The sequence below is a fragment of the Pseudophryne corroboree genome, chromosome 4 (genome assembly GCF_028390025.1).
Source record: "Pseudophryne corroboree isolate aPseCor3 chromosome 4, aPseCor3.hap2, whole genome shotgun sequence".
NCBI classification, from domain to species: Eukaryota; Metazoa; Chordata; class Amphibia; order Anura; family Myobatrachidae; genus Pseudophryne; species Pseudophryne corroboree.
The window spans coordinates 194,365,899-194,387,735 of NC_086447.1; the positions used below are offsets into that span (position 1 = coordinate 194,365,899).

The window sequence follows — 21,837 nt, forward strand, 5'->3', positions numbered from 1 at the left end:
TAATAAAGCTGACTTGTGTATGTACACAGTGGTATAGTTAGAAGAAAAACAAAAACAAAATCCAGGTAACTACCAAAATGAATCAACACCTGAGTAAATGAGGTATACACGAATATATTGACAGTGGGTGTTTTCACAGATGTGTAGCTCCAGAGGGACAGATGTGACCTGTAACACTATTACTACAGTTGCGCCAGGTCGCATGCGGCTCAGCTTGAGCAGAGCGTCTTTTCCACCCGAATGTGCGTTTTAATCACAATGTAAAACCACCTCACACCACTGCACTGGGAAACTTCATATGCGACACTTGTATATCTGTGTGCGGCTGAGTCTCTGACTCTGTATATGAAGTGGGTAGAGGGTTGGAAAGACTGGGTCTCGCCAAGGAAGGCTTTCTGTGTGTGGCACACTTTTGTAATTATAGGCGTTTAATTTAAAACTTTTAATAATTAACCCTTTAAAAGTTGTTTGAGCATGACAAAAAATAATGCTATCTGTCTGGGAAAAAGAGAGGGGGGGCTCTCAATTAAAATAATTGTTAAGGAGTTGCTCCCATATTTTATAATGTGTAGCACAATGCAGGGTGTCCCAAATATTGCTGCTTCTTTGTTAAGCAGTAAAGCGCGAGTCCCTGTCCACTGTGTCACCTTAGCAGTAGTCGTACTTAAGGGCAATCAGTGTTTCCCATATTATTTTGCTGTAGGCAGTTGTAAAATTCTCCAGAGCTAGTGTCTCTCTAAGATACTATTCTTAGCGTAGCAGAAAATAGCCCCAAAAGAGATACCTGTTACAGCTTTAATCTGCTGCGTCTGTCACGAGGTCTATGTGGCCCCCAAAAGGAGTTTGGTGGTGAGGGATTAATGTGGTGCAATGAATGGGACACCTTTTTTAAGCATACGTGAAATATAATTAGGTAATTTTGTAGGTCTATGTTTGTCGAGGTCCCTATGTAAATATTTCAACCTACTGAAAGACCTTAATACGCTATATGAAGTGCCAAGATGCAGTACCCGTGGCCTTTTTTCATGCCAAGTTCTGTTGTGCATCATATGCATACTCCGTCACACACAGATATACAAGTGTCGCATAACAAATTACTGAGTGCAGTCTTGCAAAGCGGTTTTGTCGCATCGCAATTATAGCACACATTCAGATGAAACACATGCAAAAAAGCAGTGCACTCACGCTGCATGGTGTATTGAGGCCACATCTGCAATTAACCCGTACATTCACTATGTGTACATCCATGCCCTGCTGCACTATAACATGGGACATTGTTGCATGTAAGCACATAGGGGGTAATTCCAAGTAGATCACAGCAGGATTTTTTTTAGCAGTTGGGCAAAACCATGTGCACTGCAGGGGAGGCAGATATAACATGTGCAGAGAGAGTTAGATTTGGGTGTGGTGAGTTCAATCTGCAATCTAATTTGCAGTGTAAAAATAAAGCAGCCAGTATTTACCCTGCACAGAAAATAAAATAACCCACCCAAATCTAACTCTCTCTGCACATGTTATATCTGCCTCCCCTGCAGTGCACATGGTTTTGGCGGAGACATGCACTGCATATGCCAGTATGCAGCTAGGAGCCAGTGACATCACTGAGGCATTGATTAATATTCATGAGGTACATGCAAATTTACAGTTTCCAAGCAAATTAACAGGCTGCATATCCAGCACATTAAATAAACTAGGAAATACAGTTGTTGCCTTTCTTTTATGCCCTATACGCAGGTCCCAGTATACATCTTTTCAATAGGGGAAGCTAACCATTTTCTTAGATATTCCAATGGAACGCACACTGTCTTACAAACCAATTATGGGATTGTGCAACCTCCACAAACTACACAAAATGTTCCAGTCCATGATCAATACTCGCTTAAGACGCTTATTATATAACAGGAAAGTGATATTGTTACGAAAGTGCGAGTGACCTTGTACTGAGAGAGTGACAATTAGGTAACAAGAATGAGGGACGTAACCAATAGAATATGCAGTACCAAGCCGAGTAAGATCCTCTTCTCATCCTAGCAGGAGCACTGTTATAGGTTAAAGCCTGCAGCTGTGCTCCTGAAGCCTATGGTTCTATATAACACTCTCTGCCACAGTTATTAAGCACTGCATCTCCCTGGTGGGTACTTGTGTTCAGGCTGCAGTAACTTTTCGGAAACTGCCCTGGCTCAGCTGATTATTCCCTGTGGTACTGACCCAGCTCATTACTGACTAGTGCATCTAACTCCTGATCCAGGTTGCTCTGGTACAGTATGTGGGTGAGCCACATTCTCTTGGATACTGCATGTGCTCTAATTTCTCCCCCGGACTGCAGTATAAAATCTATTTTTAACAGCCTGCATTTAAAGAGCAAGCACATAGTATAATGTTATTGGCCTTCTAGATACAAGCAGCGGGATGTTATGTTGTCGGAGATCGCTGGAGGGGCGGGATGCCGGACAATTTTTTTAAAGGGGCAAACACTTACAAGGCAAAACAATGCCTCGTAAGTGAATGTCCCTTTAAAAAAAACGTTGAATGTATGTAATGAAGTGTTCTGCTTTTGTCAATGTAAATGTACAGTAGGAGGCTGTGTTAATCTAAAGTATTTCTCAATGGTATTTAAAAAAGACAAGCAATGTCTATAGTATATTGCTGCGGTTATCTAACTTTGTGGTTGCAGCAGAGGGACTAATTCCCTGAATGCAACCTTTGCTATTTTACTATATTTATTTTCTTAAGTGTAACGTAGAAGAGAAAACCACAGCAAAAAGCCAAAACAATTTCAGACAAAAATACTTATTTATGTTCTCATAAAATCAGCCAAAGGACCACCTGACAAAGACAGTGTTCTTTGTATAAGGGACTATGGCACACCATGATCTGCTATAAATCATATTATATTGCTGAGAAACACTATACCGACATCGACAGACAACACTGTGTCAGAAGAGCGATGTAACAGAGTAAAGTGCACTATCAGTACCTGCTAGTATAGTGCTGCTAGGAGCTGGGCTCACTGTGACTCTTGATGACAGGGCCGATGCAGATAACGAGCTGCATTTACTGCTCCCCAGGGATTTCACATGGCTGGTGCTAGGCGTAGCAGTGTGTTGCTGGACATAACCTTTACTTGATGATGCAGCAGAGGATGCAGAGATGCTGGTCCCTTCTGCCACCTGTATAGAACAAAGAAGCGGTGTAAAGGTAAAGAGACACATTTCAAAATGGTAGGGCAGCGGTAACCAAACTGGGGGATGGAGGGTGTAGGAGCCAGAGTTTTCATCTGCAATTTAAAAAAAAAATAAAAAAAATAGGATTTATGTCTTACTTGGTAAATTATTTTCTTCGAGTCCGTAGGGGGCACAGGAGTGCCAACACTGGGTATAGAGCTGGTTGGGAGCAGGCAGGCACCAAAAGGGTTACTTTAAAGTACCTAGTGAGCCTTGCCTCCCAGTCCCCTATACCCCGCCAGTTTTGTTAGCAAGCCAAAGGCAGGAGCGGCATACAGAGGAAGAAAGTCACAGACCCCTCACACACAGAAGGCCACCGTGAAGCCGTAAGGTCGCACACCACCTACACAGGAATTCAATCCCACAGGAGAGGTGCGTCAGGGAGGGCGTCCTGTGCCCCCTAAGGACTCAAAGAAAAGGATTTACCAGGTAAGACATAAATCCTATTTTCCTTCTTCATCCACTAGGGGGCACAGAAGTGCTAACGCTGGGACATCCTAAAGCTGTCCCCACTCGAGCGGGGACGCTCTTGGACTGCGCCAGTGACCCTTCGTCCGAAGACCACGTCGTCCGACTCGAAGGTGTAAAACACATAGAATTTGTTGAATGTCTGGGCAGAAGACCATGTAGCACATAGGTCTGCAAACTCGGGACTCATTACCCCACACAGTGCATGTTTTTGCAGGTAACCCAGCAGGTGCACAGGTGTATTAATTACTCACAGACACATTTTAAAAGGTCCGCAGATGGAGTTAATTATTTCACCTGTGATTTTGTGAGGAGACCAGCAAAACATGCACTGTGTGGGGTAATGAGGACAGAGTTTGCAGACCTATGATGTAGCCGCTTTACAAAGCTGCTCCGCTGTGGTCCCATGAGAGGCTGCCAAGGAAGCTCGTGTGGAATGGGCCTCCTCCTCCCCTCCTCCCCACCCCGAAGGGATAGGAAGATTCGCCACCACATAGGCATGGTGAATAGTCAACCGAAGAATTCTAGCTAAGGTTTGTTTGGACGCTGGGCATCCCCGTTTATTTGCGTCCAACACCACGAACAGGGAATCCGAATTCCGAATATCCCTAGTCTTTTCCACAAAGATACGGAGAGATGCGACAACATCTAAGAAAAAGTTGATGACAAAACAGGTAGCACTATCTCCTGATGATATGGAAACTGGAAACCACTTTGGGCAGGAAACCAGCCCTAGTGCGGAGCACTGCCCTGTCGGAGTGGAAGACTAAGAAAGGGGAGCACCAAGACAAAGCATTGAGGCTCGAAACTTGATGAGCTGAGGATATGGCCAGAGGGAATAAAGTCTTCCAAGTGACCCAACGGAGATCCGTCTTGTCCATGGGCTCAAAAGGAGCCCTTTGAAGAGCTTTCAATACCAATGAAAGATCCCAAGGCTCCACCGGAGGCACAAACGGCGGCTGAACATGAAGTACCCCCTGGAGGAAAGTCCTTACCTCCAGGTTAACCGCCAGTTGATTCTGAAAGAGTACAGACAAAGCTGAAACTTGAACCTTCAAGGATAATAAACGAAGGCCTAGGTCGGACTGCAGAAAAGCAAACAGCCGAGGCAATCTGAAAGAGTGTGGGTTGTATTGCTTTCCCGCGCACCAGGAGAAATAAGTCCTCCAAATGTGATGGCAGACTCTAGCAGAGGACGACTTCCTTGCCTTAAGCATAGTTTTGATGACCTGGTTGGAAAATCCTTTCATCCTCAGGATGGATGTCTCAAGAGCAACACCGTTAAAGCTAGACGGTCTGGATGAGGATGCACACAGGGCCCCTGTGACAGAAGGTTTTGACGTAGAGGAAGACGCCATAGACTGTCGATGGACAAATTGAGCAAGTCCGTATACCATGGGTGACATGGCCAATCTGGAATCATCACCTTCCTGTTTGAACTTCTAGAGTAACCCGAGAATCAGGGAAATCGGTGGAAAGACGTACACTAGGCTGAAAGGCCAATGAGCCTTATGGATCCCTTGTGCGTGAGCCAAATTTTCTGACTTGGTTGTTGTGGCGGGACGCCATGAGATCTATGTCTGGCATCCCCCATCGGGTTACCAACTGGTCGAACACCTCCGGATGTAATATCCACTCCCCTGAGTGAATGTCTTGCAAACTTAGGAAGTACGCTTTCCAGTTGAGCACCCCTGGTATTAATGCCGCCAACAATGCAGGTAGATTTCTTTCCACCCACAAGGAGATCCTGGATACCTCTCGCATAGCTCCTCCACTGCGAGTGCCACCCTGGTGGTTGATATATGCGACCGCTGTCACACTGTCCAACTGGACTTTTACAGGATGACCACGCAGAATCCGCGGAGCTGCATGAAGAGCATTCAGGATTGCCCTCAATTCTAGTACATTGATGGGATGTTTGCTTTCCTCAAGAGTCCAACGGCCTTGGAACGTATGTATTTCCAAGACTGCTCCCCATCCCCGAAAACTGGCATCCACTGTAACCACAGTCCAGTCTTGAATCCAAAAGGGGCATCCCTTGTTGAGATTGGATTGGAGGAGCCACCAAGTTAAAGACAGTCGAACCTCCGGAGTGAGAACCGAACCTCCGGAGTGAGAACTATGGTCTGTGACCATATGAGGAGAGGAGACCCGTCCCATTTCCTAAGAACTTCCAGTTGTCGAGGACACGAGTGCAATTGGGCGTACTCTAACATATCCAACGCTACCACCATCGAGGCCAGTAATCTCATAAAAGCATGTATGGAATCCGTGCGATGAAGTAGTAGCATTCGGTTTCTGGACTGAATGACTGTGATCTTGTCCTGGGGGAGAAACACTCGCTGCACACTGGAATCTAGAAGCGCTCCTAAATGCAGGATTGTTTGAGAGGGCGTTAGAGAAGATTTCTTCCAGTTTATTTCCAGCCATGAGACTGCAAAAAGTCCACTGTCAGCTGACAGTGAAATGCGAGCTCCTCTTGCGAATGACCCAGAAGCAGGAGGTTGTCCAGATATAGATGAATTCGAACACCTTTGCGTCTGAGGTAAGATGCCGTCACTGCCATAACTTTGGTAAAGACTCCTGGAGCCATGGAAAGTCCAAAGGGTAGGGTGCGGAATGGAAAATGGTTAGTTTTGACTGCAAAATGAAGAAACAGTTGATGACTTGGACGGATTGGGATATGCAAATATGCATCCTGGATGTCCAGTGATGCCATAAAGTCCCCTGGTTGCAGTGCAAGAATTATTGTCCTGAGGGATTCCATTCTGAACTTGGGAACTCATAGAAATTGGTTTAACCGTTTGAGGCTGAATATAGGCTTTGGAACTAGAAAAAGTGATGTGTAGAGGCGAGGAGGGAGCTGACTGACTCTTGTAGAGCCACTGCATCTCCGGGATCCCTTGGAAACTCCGTGGTGAAGAACATTCTTGGAGGACGACGCCAGAATGTCAAGGCGTATCTGTGAGTGACTACGTCTCTGACCCAGGCGTCCCTTCTAACGTTCCACCACTGTGGAGCAAAAAAAGACAGCAGTCGGCCCCCCACTCTGGGATACCCAAGAGGGGTGGCCGCCTGTCACACTGCAGGTTTATCGGCTGGCTTGGTGGTCAGGTGTCTGGTAGCCCAAGGCTGCTCGCAAGACTTAGTATTCTTAGCTTGGGATTGGTATCTAGTAGAAGTTTGTCCCTTAGCTCTTCCCTGCCCCCAAAAGGGACGAAAGGAAGTTTTAGGTTTAGCCAGTGTAGCCAACGGCAGAAAAGCCGTTTTAACAGTAGCCAGTGATGTAACAATGTTGAGTTCTTGTCCAAAAAGGGTATCCGCTGCTTAAGGTAAAGCTTCTAGAGCTGTCTTGGAAGAGCGTCCACTCTCCAGGAACGCAGCCATAATGACCGTCTGGCCGCCACAGTGGAAGCCGAAACCTTAGACGTAACGGTGGCCGTATCCAGAGCCGCTTCCGCCAGGTAAGTATTTGCCTTCTGGATATTCCCAATGATTCCCAAAAAGTGCTTCCTACTCACATTAGAGGAGAGGCCTTGTTGAAGCTGGTCTGTCCAGCACGAGATTACTTTAATTACCCATGCCGAAGCTAAAGCCGGTCTAGTTATTGCTCCTGTGTGAGTGTAGGCCGCCTTCAGAAAAGTATCTAATTTGCGATCGGTGGAGTCCTTAAGGGAGGTGGTGTCCGGAATCGGCAGAACCGAGGATCTCACGAGACGTGCTACATATGCGTCTACAGGGGGGTGGGGGAAAGGATAAAAAAGACCCCAACCTCTTAGAGAGCAGAAACCGTTTATCAGGTTTAGCCCAAGCCGCCTCTAGCAAGTCCCCTAGCTGCACTGAGGAGGGAAACTATGAAGAATCCTTTAGTTTTCTTGAAAATAGGCGTTTTGGAAGTTGGAGCCGGATCTTCATGTTCAATATCAAGGACCAGTCTGAGCTATTTGATCCAGATCAGAGTCTGCCGACCTACTTTTCTGGCTCGACTTGGGCGACTCTGAGTCCGAACCCCCTTCTGACAGAGGAATAGCAGTTCCACTAGAAGTATGGGAGGCTTTTCTCTGCCCAGAAGCTGCTGCATGGAAGCCGAAACCTATGACAGGCCCTGGACCGACTGAGTCAATTTAGTAATCCATGATGGTTCCACCTGGTGGGGAGGAATAGGATAAGATTGACCTGGAACTACTGTACCGGAAGCGCTGCAACTTGTGGGCCCACTGGCGGCATAGCCAACCGATCCACGAGTTGCGTCATAACCTGTGTCAGCGTAGTTGCCCCAACTGGCTCCTGTGACACAGGTGCAGGAGGGGGGTCCTCGCATGGAGGGACGCCCATGCACGCCCTGCAACGACCGGTGTCTAAAGAATCCTGTGAAGACAGAATATTACAACATACTGTGCAAGTTGGTGGTTCTGGTGTAACAACATTCTTGCCCCTGGAAGTCATATTAAAAATACAAACAGGGTACAGTAAAATATAATACAGCAATAAATGTTAAACGTGTACAAACCAGTCCCTGAAGAGTGTCTAAGGGAAGTGAGACCAATTACTTAACAGTGGTGTTACAGACACACACACACAATGCCAGAAAGACAATAAGGGCCAAGGTACTCAACTGAGCTGTGAGGAAGCCACAGGCAGGAGAAATTGTTGACTGGACTCGGCTACAGAAGCGGGGAACAAGGGAGACAGTGGCCAGACCCTCCTTACTCAGCAACTCCCAGCCAGCATGTGAGCCCAAAATGGCTGCCGAGCGTTTTTAGGGAGGGACTGTGTAAGGAGGGAGGAGAGACTGCCCAGGGACTGACCTTGAGCCTTGCTACTGGTGAGCCCTGTGTCGGGGAAGGGGCTGCAGGCTAGGCACCCTATCCCTCAGATGAACCCCAGGGACGTTGCCCACCTGCCCTGCGGCTGATGCCCTGGTGGTCTAGTGGGAAACAGGTGCGGTTTCACCCGCGCCTCCACTCATCTGTCCTCCCGCTGCCTCCCTAACTTACCCTCCGGTCCCGGCTGCGGGGGGCTGCCTGAAGCCACCAGTGGTCCCCAAGGTGGAAGTGCCCAGTCCATTTAGCGGCACTGCCACCAGTGGGATCCGGGTAATGGAGTGGGCATGCTGGGCGCTTAGTGCGCCAGCATACCACTCTGCTGCACAGCACTGAAACGCTGATCTTGAAGAAAAAAAAAAAAAAGATGTAACCAAGTGAGCTTAAAAGCTCACTAGAAAAGACTGGTGCCCGCTCCTTACTGCACCAAAAGAAAAAAACAGGCGGGCCTGGCGGCGGGGTATAGGGGACGGGGATGCAAGGCCTGCTGGGTACTTTAAAGTAACCCTTTTGGTGCCTGCCTGCTCCCAGCCAGCCCTATACCCAGCGTTAACACTCCTGTGCCCCCTAGTGGACGAAAAAGGAAATACTCCTACATTAGTAATTCAATGTCACCATGAATGAAGGAGAAAGAATACAACTCAATTAAAAGAAATTCAACAGAATAAACATATACAAGTAGAAAAACATAACATTGTTTTTGTATGGTGAAAAAACTGCGGGTCCATAGCACAAACATCTAAGAAGATCAAATATACAGGTGTGAGTGCTTCTGCTGGGTGAAAAAAACTGCAGTTCCATAGCACAAACATCTGACATTTCTGTCCTTTACAGTAAACACAGCTCCTAGAGAAGAACCAATCAGGATCCTCTATAATGGGACATAAAATTGTATGGACAACTGTAAGGTGGGAATTCAATGACCCATGGTAATATTACCCCCCCAGATGCTTCTGAGAAAGGACCATTACAGTCTGAAACGCGTTAAGCGGGACTATACATGTGTATGAATCCATGCAAAAAAAACGGACACCAGGAGATCCTGTCTCTGGGGTTGAAATTCCGGACTTCACCATCTTTTCTCCCACTTTGTTCCATCTGGGAAGGTGACTGTTGTTGTCTGCTGTTTTGCCACGAATGGAGTATTTTACTATGCTGTTTTTTTGGGTTTTCTTGTAAGTGCAATTAGTATTAAAACTTGTTATGTTTTTAAGAACTGCTGCACTATTATCTTTTTATCCCTCTTAAACTTGGGTACACTGCAAAGTGTCCAGGGATTAGAGGTTTATATCTTCTTATGTCGGCGTTGGGCTAAGATCTAAGAAGTAGAAGGAGTTTACCAACTGGGAGCAGTTTGCCTATTTGGATGCTTCTATACATGCTGATTATCGCCTTACCTTTGTAAGTGCGAATTTGTAATCTTAAATTGATGTTGTAAAAAATTACTACACTATGGGGGTCATTCCGAGTTGATCGCTCGTTGCTGATTTTCGCAGCACAGCGATCAGGTGAAAAAATGGCATTTATGCGCGTGGGCCGCAATGTGCACGCACGATGTACGGGTACAAAGCTCTTTGTGATTGTGCTCAGGTTCTAGCGAAGTTTTCCTTCGCACTGACGGCCGCAAGAAGATTGACCGAAAAGGGGCATTTCTGGGTGTCAACTGACCGTTTTCAGGGAGTGTTTGCAAAAACGCAGGCGTGTCTAAAAAAACGCAGGCGTGGCTGGGCGTTCGCTGGGTGGGTGTACAACGTCAAATCGACACAAATAGGCTGAAGTGATCGCAAGCGCTGAGTAGGTTCAGAGCTACTCAGAAACTGCACAAACTATTTTTGCAGAGCTCGGCTGCACATGCGTTCGCACTTCTGCTAAGCTAAAATACACTCCCCAGTGGGCGGCGGCATAGCGTTTGCACGGCTGCTAAAAACTGCTAGCAAGCGATCAACTTGGAACGACCCCCTATATTTGCTTAATTTTGTGTTTCTCTAACCCACGTTACTGTGAGAGTTTGTGGGGCAAGAGAAACACTTATTTTTTAGATTCGATTTATTGGATGTTGGAATACACCAAGTTGATACTTTCAAGCCAAAACTAAGGGTGAATAATTTTTTTACTTTAATGTTAATTATATCGGCTTATGGACGGAGATAAGATGCCATTACCACCATAGTTTTGGTGAGCACTCTGGGAGCTGTGGCCAGTCCAAATGGTAGGACCTGAAACTGTTGCTGGAGGATAGCAAACTTGAGATAGCGCTGATGGGACAGTGCTATAGGAACATGAAGGAAAGCATCCTGGTTATCCAGGGATACCATAAAATCCTCTGGCTCCAAGGCCAAAATAATGGAACATAAAGTCTCCATATGAAACTGAGGCACCCACATATACTTGTTCAGCACTTTGAGATTGAGTATGGGCCGGAGTGACCCATTTGGCTTCTGGACTAGAAACAGGTTGGAATAAAAACCTTGTTCTTGTTGTGCAGGAAGAACTGGAATTATCACTCCAGACTGAAATGCCTCTTGCAAAGCCCTGGCCTTCGATTCCACGGAAGATGGGCTGGTATAAAAAAAACCTTTCGAGGAGAGTGTTTCTTGAAAGCAAACGCATAACCGTGAGATACCGCTTCTTGCACCCAGGTATCTGTGGTAGACTGCTGCCAGATCGGAAGAAGCCAGGTGGAGGTCCGCACCATCAGGCTGAGGGTTTATCTTCTGATTTGGTAGTCCAATGTACTTTAGTCTTACCAGACCTGTCAGAGACTGTTTGCCATAACCCTTTCCTTCTGCTTTTCCTCGAGTCTGAAAGGGCCAAAAAAAACTGGAAATCTAGGCTTGGATTTATGTGTGTGGGAAACTTCACTTTCTTGAAGTCTGCTTCTGACTCCAAAATACTGTTTAATTGTTTACCAAAAAGAATATCTCAGTAAAAGGCAAAAACTCCAGGACCGTCTTAGATTGAGTCAGCTTTACATGTATGTAGCCAAACTGCTCTGCGAGCTGCTACTGCTGGGGCTGATGCATGAGAGGCAATTGTACCCATATCCAAGGCTGCTTCTTCCATAAATATAGCTGCCTGTTTGATATGTGCAATATGGGATTTTTGCTCTTTAGATGCCATTGAAAGTTCATCCTCCAATGCATCAGCCCAGGCTGCCACTGCTTTTGCCATCCAAGCAGAAGCCATGGCTGGTCTTATGATTGCCTCAGACAAGGAGAAAATGGTTCTAAGAAAACCATTTATTTTACAATCCGTGACATCTTTAATGATGTTGTAGGTAGAGGTAATGCAGATTTTCGCACCAATCGGATGAACTGCGTATCTACTTTGGGAGACAGCTCCCTTTTTAAACAGTCCTCAGCGAAGAGGATAATGGGAATGCCATTTCCTTGGAATTCTAAACTTCTTACTGGGTGTAATCCAAGTTTCTTGCATAATTTCCATCAGCTGTTCTGACCCAGGAAGCTCAGTCCTAACTATTTTGGGACGTTTAAACACCGGTGCCTTAGAGTTTAACAAAGGCTCTACTGCCTCTTCTAAGGACAGGATGGCTTTCATAGCACTAATTAGCTCAGGAATGTCCACTGAGCTGAGGCGTTCCCCCTCGTCTCTGTATACAGACCTGGAGTGCGATGAGTTCTCATCCTCGGCCGAGTCCTCATCTGAAATATGTGTAGACTGTGAAGATGTTGTTTCATGTCTATGTGATTTACTTACGACCGGCCTTTTAGCCTGTTTCTGTAGAGAGGCTGCAGATTCCTGTACTGGATGTGATAACCCCCAGGTGGAATGTTACATGTAAGGGTTAATAGGGTAACCTTTCCCTGGAATAGGAGCTGGCATTATCCGCTCAGCTATATTGGATAATGTCTGTGAAAAAAGTAGCCCATGGGGGTTCAACCTGAACCTGCCTTGGGTTATTCAAGAGGTTTTGGTGAAAGCTAAAACAATTTCCATTTTGAACCAGATCCTGAGAGGTTAACCCAGCTTTGCAAGACAAACATGACATAAGTGTTGGTGATGCTGTGGAGAGCGTATCCTCCTCATCCTTGCCTCTCTTAGACATGACAAATAAATCACACACCTTTACAGTGTTAACTACACAAATTGTGATTGCAATCACTAAATTTGTTAAAGTGACATACAATCTGATCCCTCACTGCTTTGCACCAGCATTGAGAATCGGAATACACAGAAACGGACAGAAAATAGTAAAGTCAGCAATCACACTAGTAATCAGTCACAGCTTACACATTAGTATAATAAGCAATATGAGCACATAATCAACTACAGATACATTTCAAGTATGTCGGAGAAACATATTACTGCATTACCTTCTATAGGAGTTTAAATGTATTCAGTCGCACAGCGAAAGAAAACAGCAGCAATAGTTACAGACTCCTATGTATCAGGCACTTATCCAACTATTCATACCAAAGGTAGATAGAGACTTAGTGCTCTATCACCTGGCTCAGGAGTGGGATAGAGGGAGACTTCATGCCGCTTCCAGGATCGATCAATACGTTAGTGAACACTGAGTGGATCCAGAGGCTATTAGTGTACACAATCGCCCCGTAAACCTACAGTGAACACAGACACCCAAGTGAACACTGACGCACCAGTCATACAGCTGCCAATGCTGCGACTGGGTCCTTTTAGATACACAGCATCTCAGACGGAAGCAGGAACTCAGTTCATGGCGGGAAACTCGGAGGTAACTGGTCAATAACCGGGGGGAGGGGCGACCAAGGGAGCGTCTTAGTCCCTACTGCCGTCATCAACCCTACGGATCGCGGCCTCCTACTACCCCTGGAGCCTATGAACCCCTGAGGCCTAGCGCTGGTGCACCAGAGGTGGCAGCCGCGCCAGCGACTGTTCGGTAGTCTCCATCCCGAAACAGTGCAACTGTGTCTCTCGCGTTTCCCCTACTAAGCAGAACCCATGCCTTACCTTCTTCCCGTGCTCCGGCCCCGGCCTGGTTACGTCTGCTGGACTTGCTAGTACATCCTACAGACGCCCGCCGAAACAGCACTGTACACGTGGGTGTTATCGCAACCTGGCGGGGAGTTGTTGGAGCGACTCTTTCTAAGGTACGTATAAGACGCTTTTTAGAAAGATCGCTCAAAAAATATAGTAAGACTATAAAACCCCCCCCCCCAAAAAAAAAGAAACAAAAACGTACGGCTGCGACAAACCAGCAGCCAATTGACCACGGTCCGGCTCCTGCCGCACCAAAAAAAAAGATGGATTGCCTGAGACAGGAGGCGGGGATATAGGGACGGGCCCATTGCATTCTGGGAGGCCTAAAGCTTTGATCGTTTGGTGCCAATCCGCTGTCGCTACTTCAATCCCAATGTTATCCTGTGGATAACCTGTGGCCCTGCAGGAGAAAACCTTTTTTGATTCAAACTGTTTTTTTGTCCTGTGTGGCTGGAGATCCCCCCCCCCCCCCCTCCACAACCACTTAGATAACTCTCCTTGCCCGTCGCCGTCATGTGGAGGACAATGGGTGCATTGTGTGCCATAAAAAAAAAAAAAAAAGACGGCCACTAGGTGCTATATTCAAGAGTATCGTTAAAATGTATTTTTAATATGTGTTGTCCTGCCGCGGCCCGAGCCCTCTCCAGTGGCCGCAGAAGTGACGTGTTAACCAGAGTGCACTGTGCCAAGGGAACTGGGGGGTTAGAAGCCACTGCAGACGGGAGAGCCATCCCAAGTTGCAGCGCTCAGTGCCAAGCACTGGGGTCCGGTAGCTCCGCTGCGGCTGGACAGCCTGTTAACCCCCACAGTGCCGCAGCTGGGAGTCCGGGACCTCCTGCTCCTGGTGTAGAGGTGGAGGGACCAGAACCGTTCCTGCCTGAGTGCACCGCACACAGGGGGACCAGGCTAGCTGGCTCCTGGTGGGGGGTTTGGAGGAGTTGTGTGCCGCATGCCGGGGCTCTCGGAGATCCAGCTCCCTGTACCCCCGTGCCGAGGTGGCAAAGTGCAGAAGGCCGTTAGTTTAGGTCTGGAAGTTTAGATCCCAGCGCCTCAGTGGTACAGGGAGATCCCCAGCAGTCCTCGCCGGCAAGGAAGCCCAGTGCGCAGTGAAAGAATACATGCATTAAAAATATTGTGTAAATGTATGTGCAACATGGTGCAGGGAACCAGGCACAAAATGTTTATTTTAAAAGTATTTTAATGTAAGTGAAGTACTGAGCTGGGACTGCAGTATTTATGTTTAAAATGTAATTTAAAGTAAAGTGCACTTACTGGGGTCCTGGTGGGCTAGGGAGAATCCAAGGCAAACTGAATGTCTTGTACTCTGGCCTCCCACATGAAAGTAGCATGGGGAGGCAGAGGAAGGACTACCCAACGCAGGTGTAGTATGTTATGCCGGCGTCCGGCATGTTGACAGCTGGGCGAGCGTAAATGAGCCCCTTGCTGGCTCGCTGTGTGCCGCTCTATTTATTCTCCCTCCAGAGGGGTCGTGGACCCCCAAGAGGCAGAATCGTTGTCGGTATGCTAGGTGTCGGGATTCTGGCGCCGGTACACTGAGCGCCGGGATACCAACAGCCGGCATACTGAATACCACCCGCCAACACAACCAGCTAAATGTTTGCCATGAGCTCCATAGTTCCTCCACACTTTGGGCAGGGAACCTTGCTGGGGGTTCTGGGCTGCCCATCTCTGGAGCTCGGTTTCAGACTGGAGATAGTGAGCTGGGTCGCTTGGCAGATTCCTGGAAGTATTTTAGGTGGGAAACGTCCCCCAACCCTAGACAGACCGACTCCTGGGTGGCGACCAAAACCCCAGGGAGGGACAGGCACAGGGGAGTAACCACTCCCCACTCTTCATAGGGGACAATAGTAACTGTGCATGTGTCTAAGGCATGCACATGCAGTGATTGGTTGGATAGAACAGGTTGGATTTACCCCCTGTGGTATGGTGTGTAGGATTGAGCATGCAAGCCTCAAAAGGTATGCCACCTTACTTCAAACATCTTATTGTATGCTGAATCCCCTGGCAACAGGGAGGGCCCTTTCCAGGCAAACATCTTTGCCTCAAAATGACTGCTCCATCTTGTGACAAGCAGGAACGCTCCAAAAGTGGTCCAGTGTTCCTCCTGTCCTGGTACGAGCTCAGCGTCTCCAAGCTCTGCCTTCTTCCAGCTACCATTCAGAGGCCTGGTCAGTAACCAGTGGGGGTTCGCCAACGCCAACCAGGTGGTGTGACAGCAGTGTCGATGCATACACAGCAGAAAGCGATTTTCAGGTGTCGGTGGTAGAAGCCTGAGCAGAATCATGGTTCCAGGCGCCACGGGAATAAGGAGTCTGGTGCTGGCAACATCATACCGCCCACTGCGTGGAGTCAGTTAACAGGAGGTTACTGATGGTGAGCGGGAATCCCTTAACTGGTAAGGTCCTGTGTGACTCAAACTCTGAAACTAGGATTGCAGGACGCAGTCAGCAAGGGCTAGGAAGCGTCTGGTCACATCCTGCTTATTATATTAATCCTGTGAAACATTGTTATATATTAGAAACCTTGATCCACCATGTTTTAATGCTTTCTAACATTAACAATACAAAGTTATAAGGCTTTGATATGGTTTATTTTACATCTTTCAATAAAACCATTTTCTCTTACTTCCTAGTGGATAATCGGGAACTGTACTTTAGTACCATGAGGTATAGATCGGGTCCACTGGAGCCTGGCACTTTAAAACCTTTAGTGTGTGTATGTGTGTGTGTATGCTGGCTCCTCCCCTCTATGCCCCTCCTACCAGACTCAGTTTAGAAAAATGTGCCCAAGGAGCCAGGTGCATTTCTCTGGAGCTCCAGAGTTTCCTATTTTTTATTTAAGTTCTTTATTTTCAGGTAGTACTGGTTGGCAACCAGTCTACCTGCTTCATGGGACCGAACCAACCTCCTGAGGGTTAATGGTTCATAATCCGAGCTGACAGGACACTGAGCTACTGTGTGTGCCCACGCCAGCAGCTAGCCGCCACCTGTCTAACTGATGCCGAAGATCGCAGGTAGGTGCAGTGAGTGTTAACAGCGGGGTCCCGGTTAGTGGGTCCCCTGTGTGGTTTGGCGGCATGTCACGCAGCAGTCATGGGCCACGAGCTGCAGTGCCTGCCGCGGACTACACTGACTCAGCAGGCTTTATGGTCCACAGGTGCTCGCTGTCAGAAGGCTTTCTGTGTACCGTAATTTAGCCAGTATAAACTATTTAGTGAGACCGCGCGCCATTACAGGGGCGGGGCTTCACAGAGAGCGGGACCAGAGGCGGGAAGGCGCCATTTCATGCTGCTGCGGATCACAGGCTGCATGCACGCTGCTCCTCCACGGACCCACGCTGGTACAGACTCTGTACTGGTACCAGGGGGTCATAGCAGGGGGGGAGCACATCAGCGGTAGTACCGCTACACATATATATGGTGATACACATATTTTTACACACTGCGCTGCTGTGTTGTGTGTGCTGGTCTCCATTTATCTGTGTTACTCCAGGGGCTCTCTATGGCCTGTGTGGAGGTGTTTTTCAGTGGGTTTGCGCTGCATTACAGTTGTGTACAATGGGGCTAATTCAGTAAGGATAGCAAATTCTGCTAATCAGCAGAATTTGCTATCCTTCTCCTAGCATTCCCATGTGGCCCCCTCATCAGGCTTACCTCAGGTTCGCCATATTGGACGACCATTTCCAGTTTCACCAAAGTCATGGCGAAGATAATGCTGCAACTGCGCATGGTGGGAGTCAATGGTGTGCTGCCCCTGGGGTGGTTGGGCCTGAGCCGACTGTGGGGTCCACGCCCTGGACTTATACTTAGTATTAGGGACCTCCAGCAATAGAGCCGCCGTGAAGTGGCCTCGAGGCTTATATTTTTTTACAAAATATATGTAACAAAGAGCTCTAAATTTTCTATTATATAGTATACAGTTCTTATTACTAACAGCCGGCAGAGTGCGTGGGAAAATCCTTTTGTTTTTCTTGTCATGGTGGGAGTCAACCTAGTCCGATACTTGGATGATCTCCTGATAAAGGCTATGTCCAGGGAGCGTCTACTGCACAGCATCGATCTAACGACTCGCCTAGTTATGGATCATGGGTGGGTGCTAAATTTTCAGAAATCTCACCTGGAACCAACCCAACGTCTTCAGTTCCTGGGAATGATACTGGATACAGTGTCTCAAAAGGTGTTTCTTCTGATGGACAAGGCCTTGGCTATCCAGGCTATGGTCCGCTCAGTGCTCCGTCCTCCCAAGGTACCCACACATCTTTGCATCCACTAGCTGGGCAGGATGGTAGCTGCTTACGAGGCAATCCAATACGGCAGATTTAATGCACGGCCATTTCAGCTGGATCTGCTGGACAAATGGTTGGGTCTCACCTTCACATGCATCAGTAATTGACCTTATCTCCGAAAGCCCGGATTTCTCTATTATTATGGTGGCTACAAGTTCCTCATCTGGTAGATGGCAGGAATTTCAATATCCACTCGTGGATTCTACTGACAACGGACGCCATCCTCCGGGGTTGGGGGGCTGTGACCCTGGGGGCCAGTTCCAGGGGATTTGGTCAATTCAAGAATCTGCTCTGCCGATAAACATCCTGGAACTCAGGGCAATACCAGTTTGTGTACCTGTTCCCTCCTCTACCGCTGATCCCAAGGGTTCTAAAAAGACTAAGAGGGAACGCGTTCATGCAATTCTAATTGCCCCAGATTGGCCTCGACGGGCGTGGTACTCAGACCTCCTAACCATGGCTCTGGAGGATCCCTGGCCTCTGCCGCTTCAAGCGGATTTTCTTCAACAAGGTCCGTTCGTCTATCCAGACCTACCGCGGCTACGTTTGATGGCTTGGAAGAGATTCTAGCAAGAAAAGGTCTTCCCTCCAGGGTTATTTCCACTATGGTCCAGGCCAGGAAGATGGTTACGTCTAAACATTATCATCGTATCTAGAAAAAGCATGTTCCCTGGTGTGACAGTAGAAAGATTTCTCCTGTGGAATTTAGAATTGGTCATTTTCTACTTTTCCTGCAAGTGGGAGTGGATATGGGCCTACGTTTAGGTTCCATCAAAGTGCAGATTTCAGCGCTCTCTATTTCCAGAAATAAGTTGCCATGTTGCCGGAAGTACAAACTTTCCTAAAAGGAATTCTACATATGCAACCGCCCTTCGTACCTCTCACGGCTCTGTGGGATCTCAATGTGGTTCTGTCCTTCCTTCAATCGGACTGGTTTGAACCCTTACATAGGGTGAAGTTGAAATTTCTTACCTGGTAGACTGTGATGTTACGATCATTGGCGTCTGCCAGACGTGTCTCTGAATTGGGGGCCTTATCCTGTAAGAGCCCTTATTTGATTTTCATGAAGACAGGGCAGAACTCAGGACCCGACCTCAGATTTTACCAAAAGTGGTATCAGCTTTTCATGTGAATAAACCCATTGTGGTTCCGGTGTTGTCTGACACTTCCGTTGGTCCTGAGTCCTTTGATGTGGTGAGGGCTCTGAAGATTTATGTCAAACGGACTGCTTGTCATAAGAAATCTCATTCGCCGTTTGTCCTTTAAGATGCCACCAAGATTGGTTCAAACACTTTTGTTAAGTTCTATCAGTTCGATACCTTGGCCAAGGATGACTTTCAGTTTTGTCAGGCAGTTTTACAGGGGTCTCAGCACTCTCCCACCCGTTTGGGAGCTTTGAGACTACCCCACGGTACTAAAGTACAGTTCCCCAGTATCCACTAGGGCGTAAGAGAAAATAGGAATTTAATACCTACTGGTAATTCATTTTCTCGTAATCCGTAGTGGATACTGGGCGCCCGCCTCAGTGCTTCGATTCCTGCTTACCTGAGTAAGTGATTGGCCCGCTTTTGCGGTCCCCTTATGTTGTTGGGATAGCTTTGCTATCCTCTGTTTTGGTTAGCGCCCTCCTTTTTGGGTTATGGCTGTGTGTTGGTTTAGTGCCTCACCGCTGTTGTACCTGTTTTCTTCTCTTGTGGTATGTCCGTCTCCTTGGGCACAGTTTCCTAGACTGAGTCTGGTAGGAGGGACATAGAGGGGAGGAACCAGCACACACATATACACACACTAACGGTTTTAAAGTGCCAGGCTCCAGTGGACACGATCTATAACCCATGGTACTAAAGTACAGTTCCCCAGTATCCACTACGGACTACGAAAAAAGGAATTACCGGTAGGTATTAAATTCCCTTTTTTTTTTTTTACTGATTATTCCTATTACATTCGAATAGATCTAGATAGTGTACTTTGTATGTTTTAACATATTTAGTCTATGAGAAATTTCAATAGGACTGAAGGTTTTGCAGTAAAAAACATGAAGGAGATTAATCCATAAGGTGTTTCTCGTGTCCTACAGGATTGTTAGGGGAGCAGTTTGTGAAGTCTTACCTGATGCTAGCCAGATTTAGTACCTCTCTCATGTGGTTCACTCTCCCTATATCTCTACTGTGTGTGTGTGTGTGTGTGTGTGTGTCTCTATTGCATTGGCTTAGCTCACTCAAATGAAGACCAAAAGCATCAAGAATGTAGAATACTACCAGTGCAGGTTTTAGTGATATCCAGGCTGCAGCACAGATGGTTAAATCAAAATAACTGAGCTACTAATTAAGTCACCTGTGCTGAAGCCTGGATATCACTAAAACCTGCACTGTTAGTGTGCCTTGAGGACCGTGGTTGGGAATGCCTGGCTTAGAGAGTAATAATGCATCCGTATTTATGCAACGACTGACAGTGACCGACAAGGTTGTGTCCTATGGCAATCAAACACAAAGCCCTCCTAGAGAAAAATGGCACTTTGTTATTACCTGTTGAGCAGGTCCATTTGCAGGCACAGATGGTAGAGTTGTACTGGAGGCCGTTATAACACCACCTGCAACCCTTACTAGTGTGGTGCCAGGCTTCTGTGCCTGAGATGTCGCTGGTAATGACTTCAGTACATTCTCGGACAGTTTTACCAATCCAGTTGAACTGCTGTTTGCCTAGAAAGAAACAAAAAATAGGATTTTAATTACCTACCGGTAAATCCTTCTTTCGTAGTCCGTAGAGGATACTGGGGTCCACATTAGTACCATGGAGTATAGACTTGTCCACTAGGAGCCATGGGCACTTTATGAACTTGATAGTGTGGGCTGGCTCCTCCCTCTATGCCCCCCTACCAGACTCAGTCTAGGAAACTGTGCCCGAAGAGACGGACATACTTTGAGAGAAGGATATAAAAGGATAGTGGTGAGATTCCGAACCAGCACACACAAACTAGAGGAAAGCCAATAACCAAACGTTAAACCAGGAACAGCAACCGCTGAACCAACAATACTTAACCAAGTAACAGTGCAGGGAGAAATGAAGCACTGGGCAGGCGCCCAGTATCCTCTACGGACTACGAGAAAAGGATTTAACGGTAGGCAATTCAAATCCTATTTTCTCTTACATCCTAGAGAATACAGGGGTCCACTTTAGTACCATGGGGATGTACCAAAGCTCCCAAACCGGGTGGAAGAGTGCTGAGGTTCCTGCAGAACTGATTGAGCAAACTGAAGGTCTCAGAGGCCAAAGTATTGAACTTGAAGAACTTAGCAAACGTGTTTAAACCTGACCAAGTAGCTGCTCGGCAGAGCTGTAAAGCCGAGACAGCCCAGGCAGCTGCCCAGGAAGAACCCACCAACCTAGTAGAGTGGGCCTGTACAGAGTTTGGACACGGCAAACCTGCCGTAGAATAAGCATGCTGGATAGTAAGCCTGATCCAGAGTGCAATTGTCTGCTTTGAAGCAGAACACCCAATTTTATTGGAATCATAGAGCATGAACAGCGAGTCAGATTTTCTGTGACGAGCTGTCCGCTTCACATAAATTTTCATAGCCCTCACCACATCCAAGGACTTACAAGTAGCAGAGGTGTCGGTAACCACCGGAACCACAATAGGTTGGTTGATCTGAAACGCAGACACCACCTTTGGAAGAAATTGCTGACGAGTTCTGGGGGTAAGCCCTACCTTCATGAAAAAACAAATAGGGTTTTTTGTGAGACAACGCCCCCAGCTCCTATACACGCCTCGCAGAAGCCAAGGCCAACAGCGTGACGGACTTCTACGTAAGAAACTTGACATCTACGTCCCGTAAAGGCTCAAATAATTCCGATTGCAGGAACTGCAATACCACGCTGAGATCCCAAGGTGCCGTAGGAGGCACAAAGGGCAGTTAGATGTGCAGAACCCCCTTCAAAAATGTCTGAACCTCAGGGAGAGAAGCCAATTGTTTCTGGAAGAAAATGGTTAAGGCTGAAATCTGTACTTTTATGGAGCCCAAACGTAGGCCCACATCCAC

At 47.2% G+C, this 21,837-nt stretch overlaps 1 protein-coding gene across 6 annotated transcripts in view; it reads right to left on the minus strand.

Annotated features, from left to right (window-relative positions):
• Positions 1-21,837, minus strand: part of YEATS2 (YEATS domain containing 2) — a 300,282-nt gene that overhangs the window by 46,636 nt on the left and 231,809 nt on the right. For all 6 annotated transcript variants that reach the window (XM_063915696.1, XM_063915693.1, XM_063915695.1 and 3 more), the window contains 2 exons: positions 20,323-20,496; positions 2,978-3,170 (listed from right to left, as the gene is read on the minus strand). In XM_063915696.1, the coding sequence (XP_063771766.1) occupies positions 2,978-3,170; positions 20,323-20,496 (367 nt within the window). The remainder of the gene's footprint in view (positions 1-2,977; positions 3,171-20,322; positions 20,497-21,837) is intronic.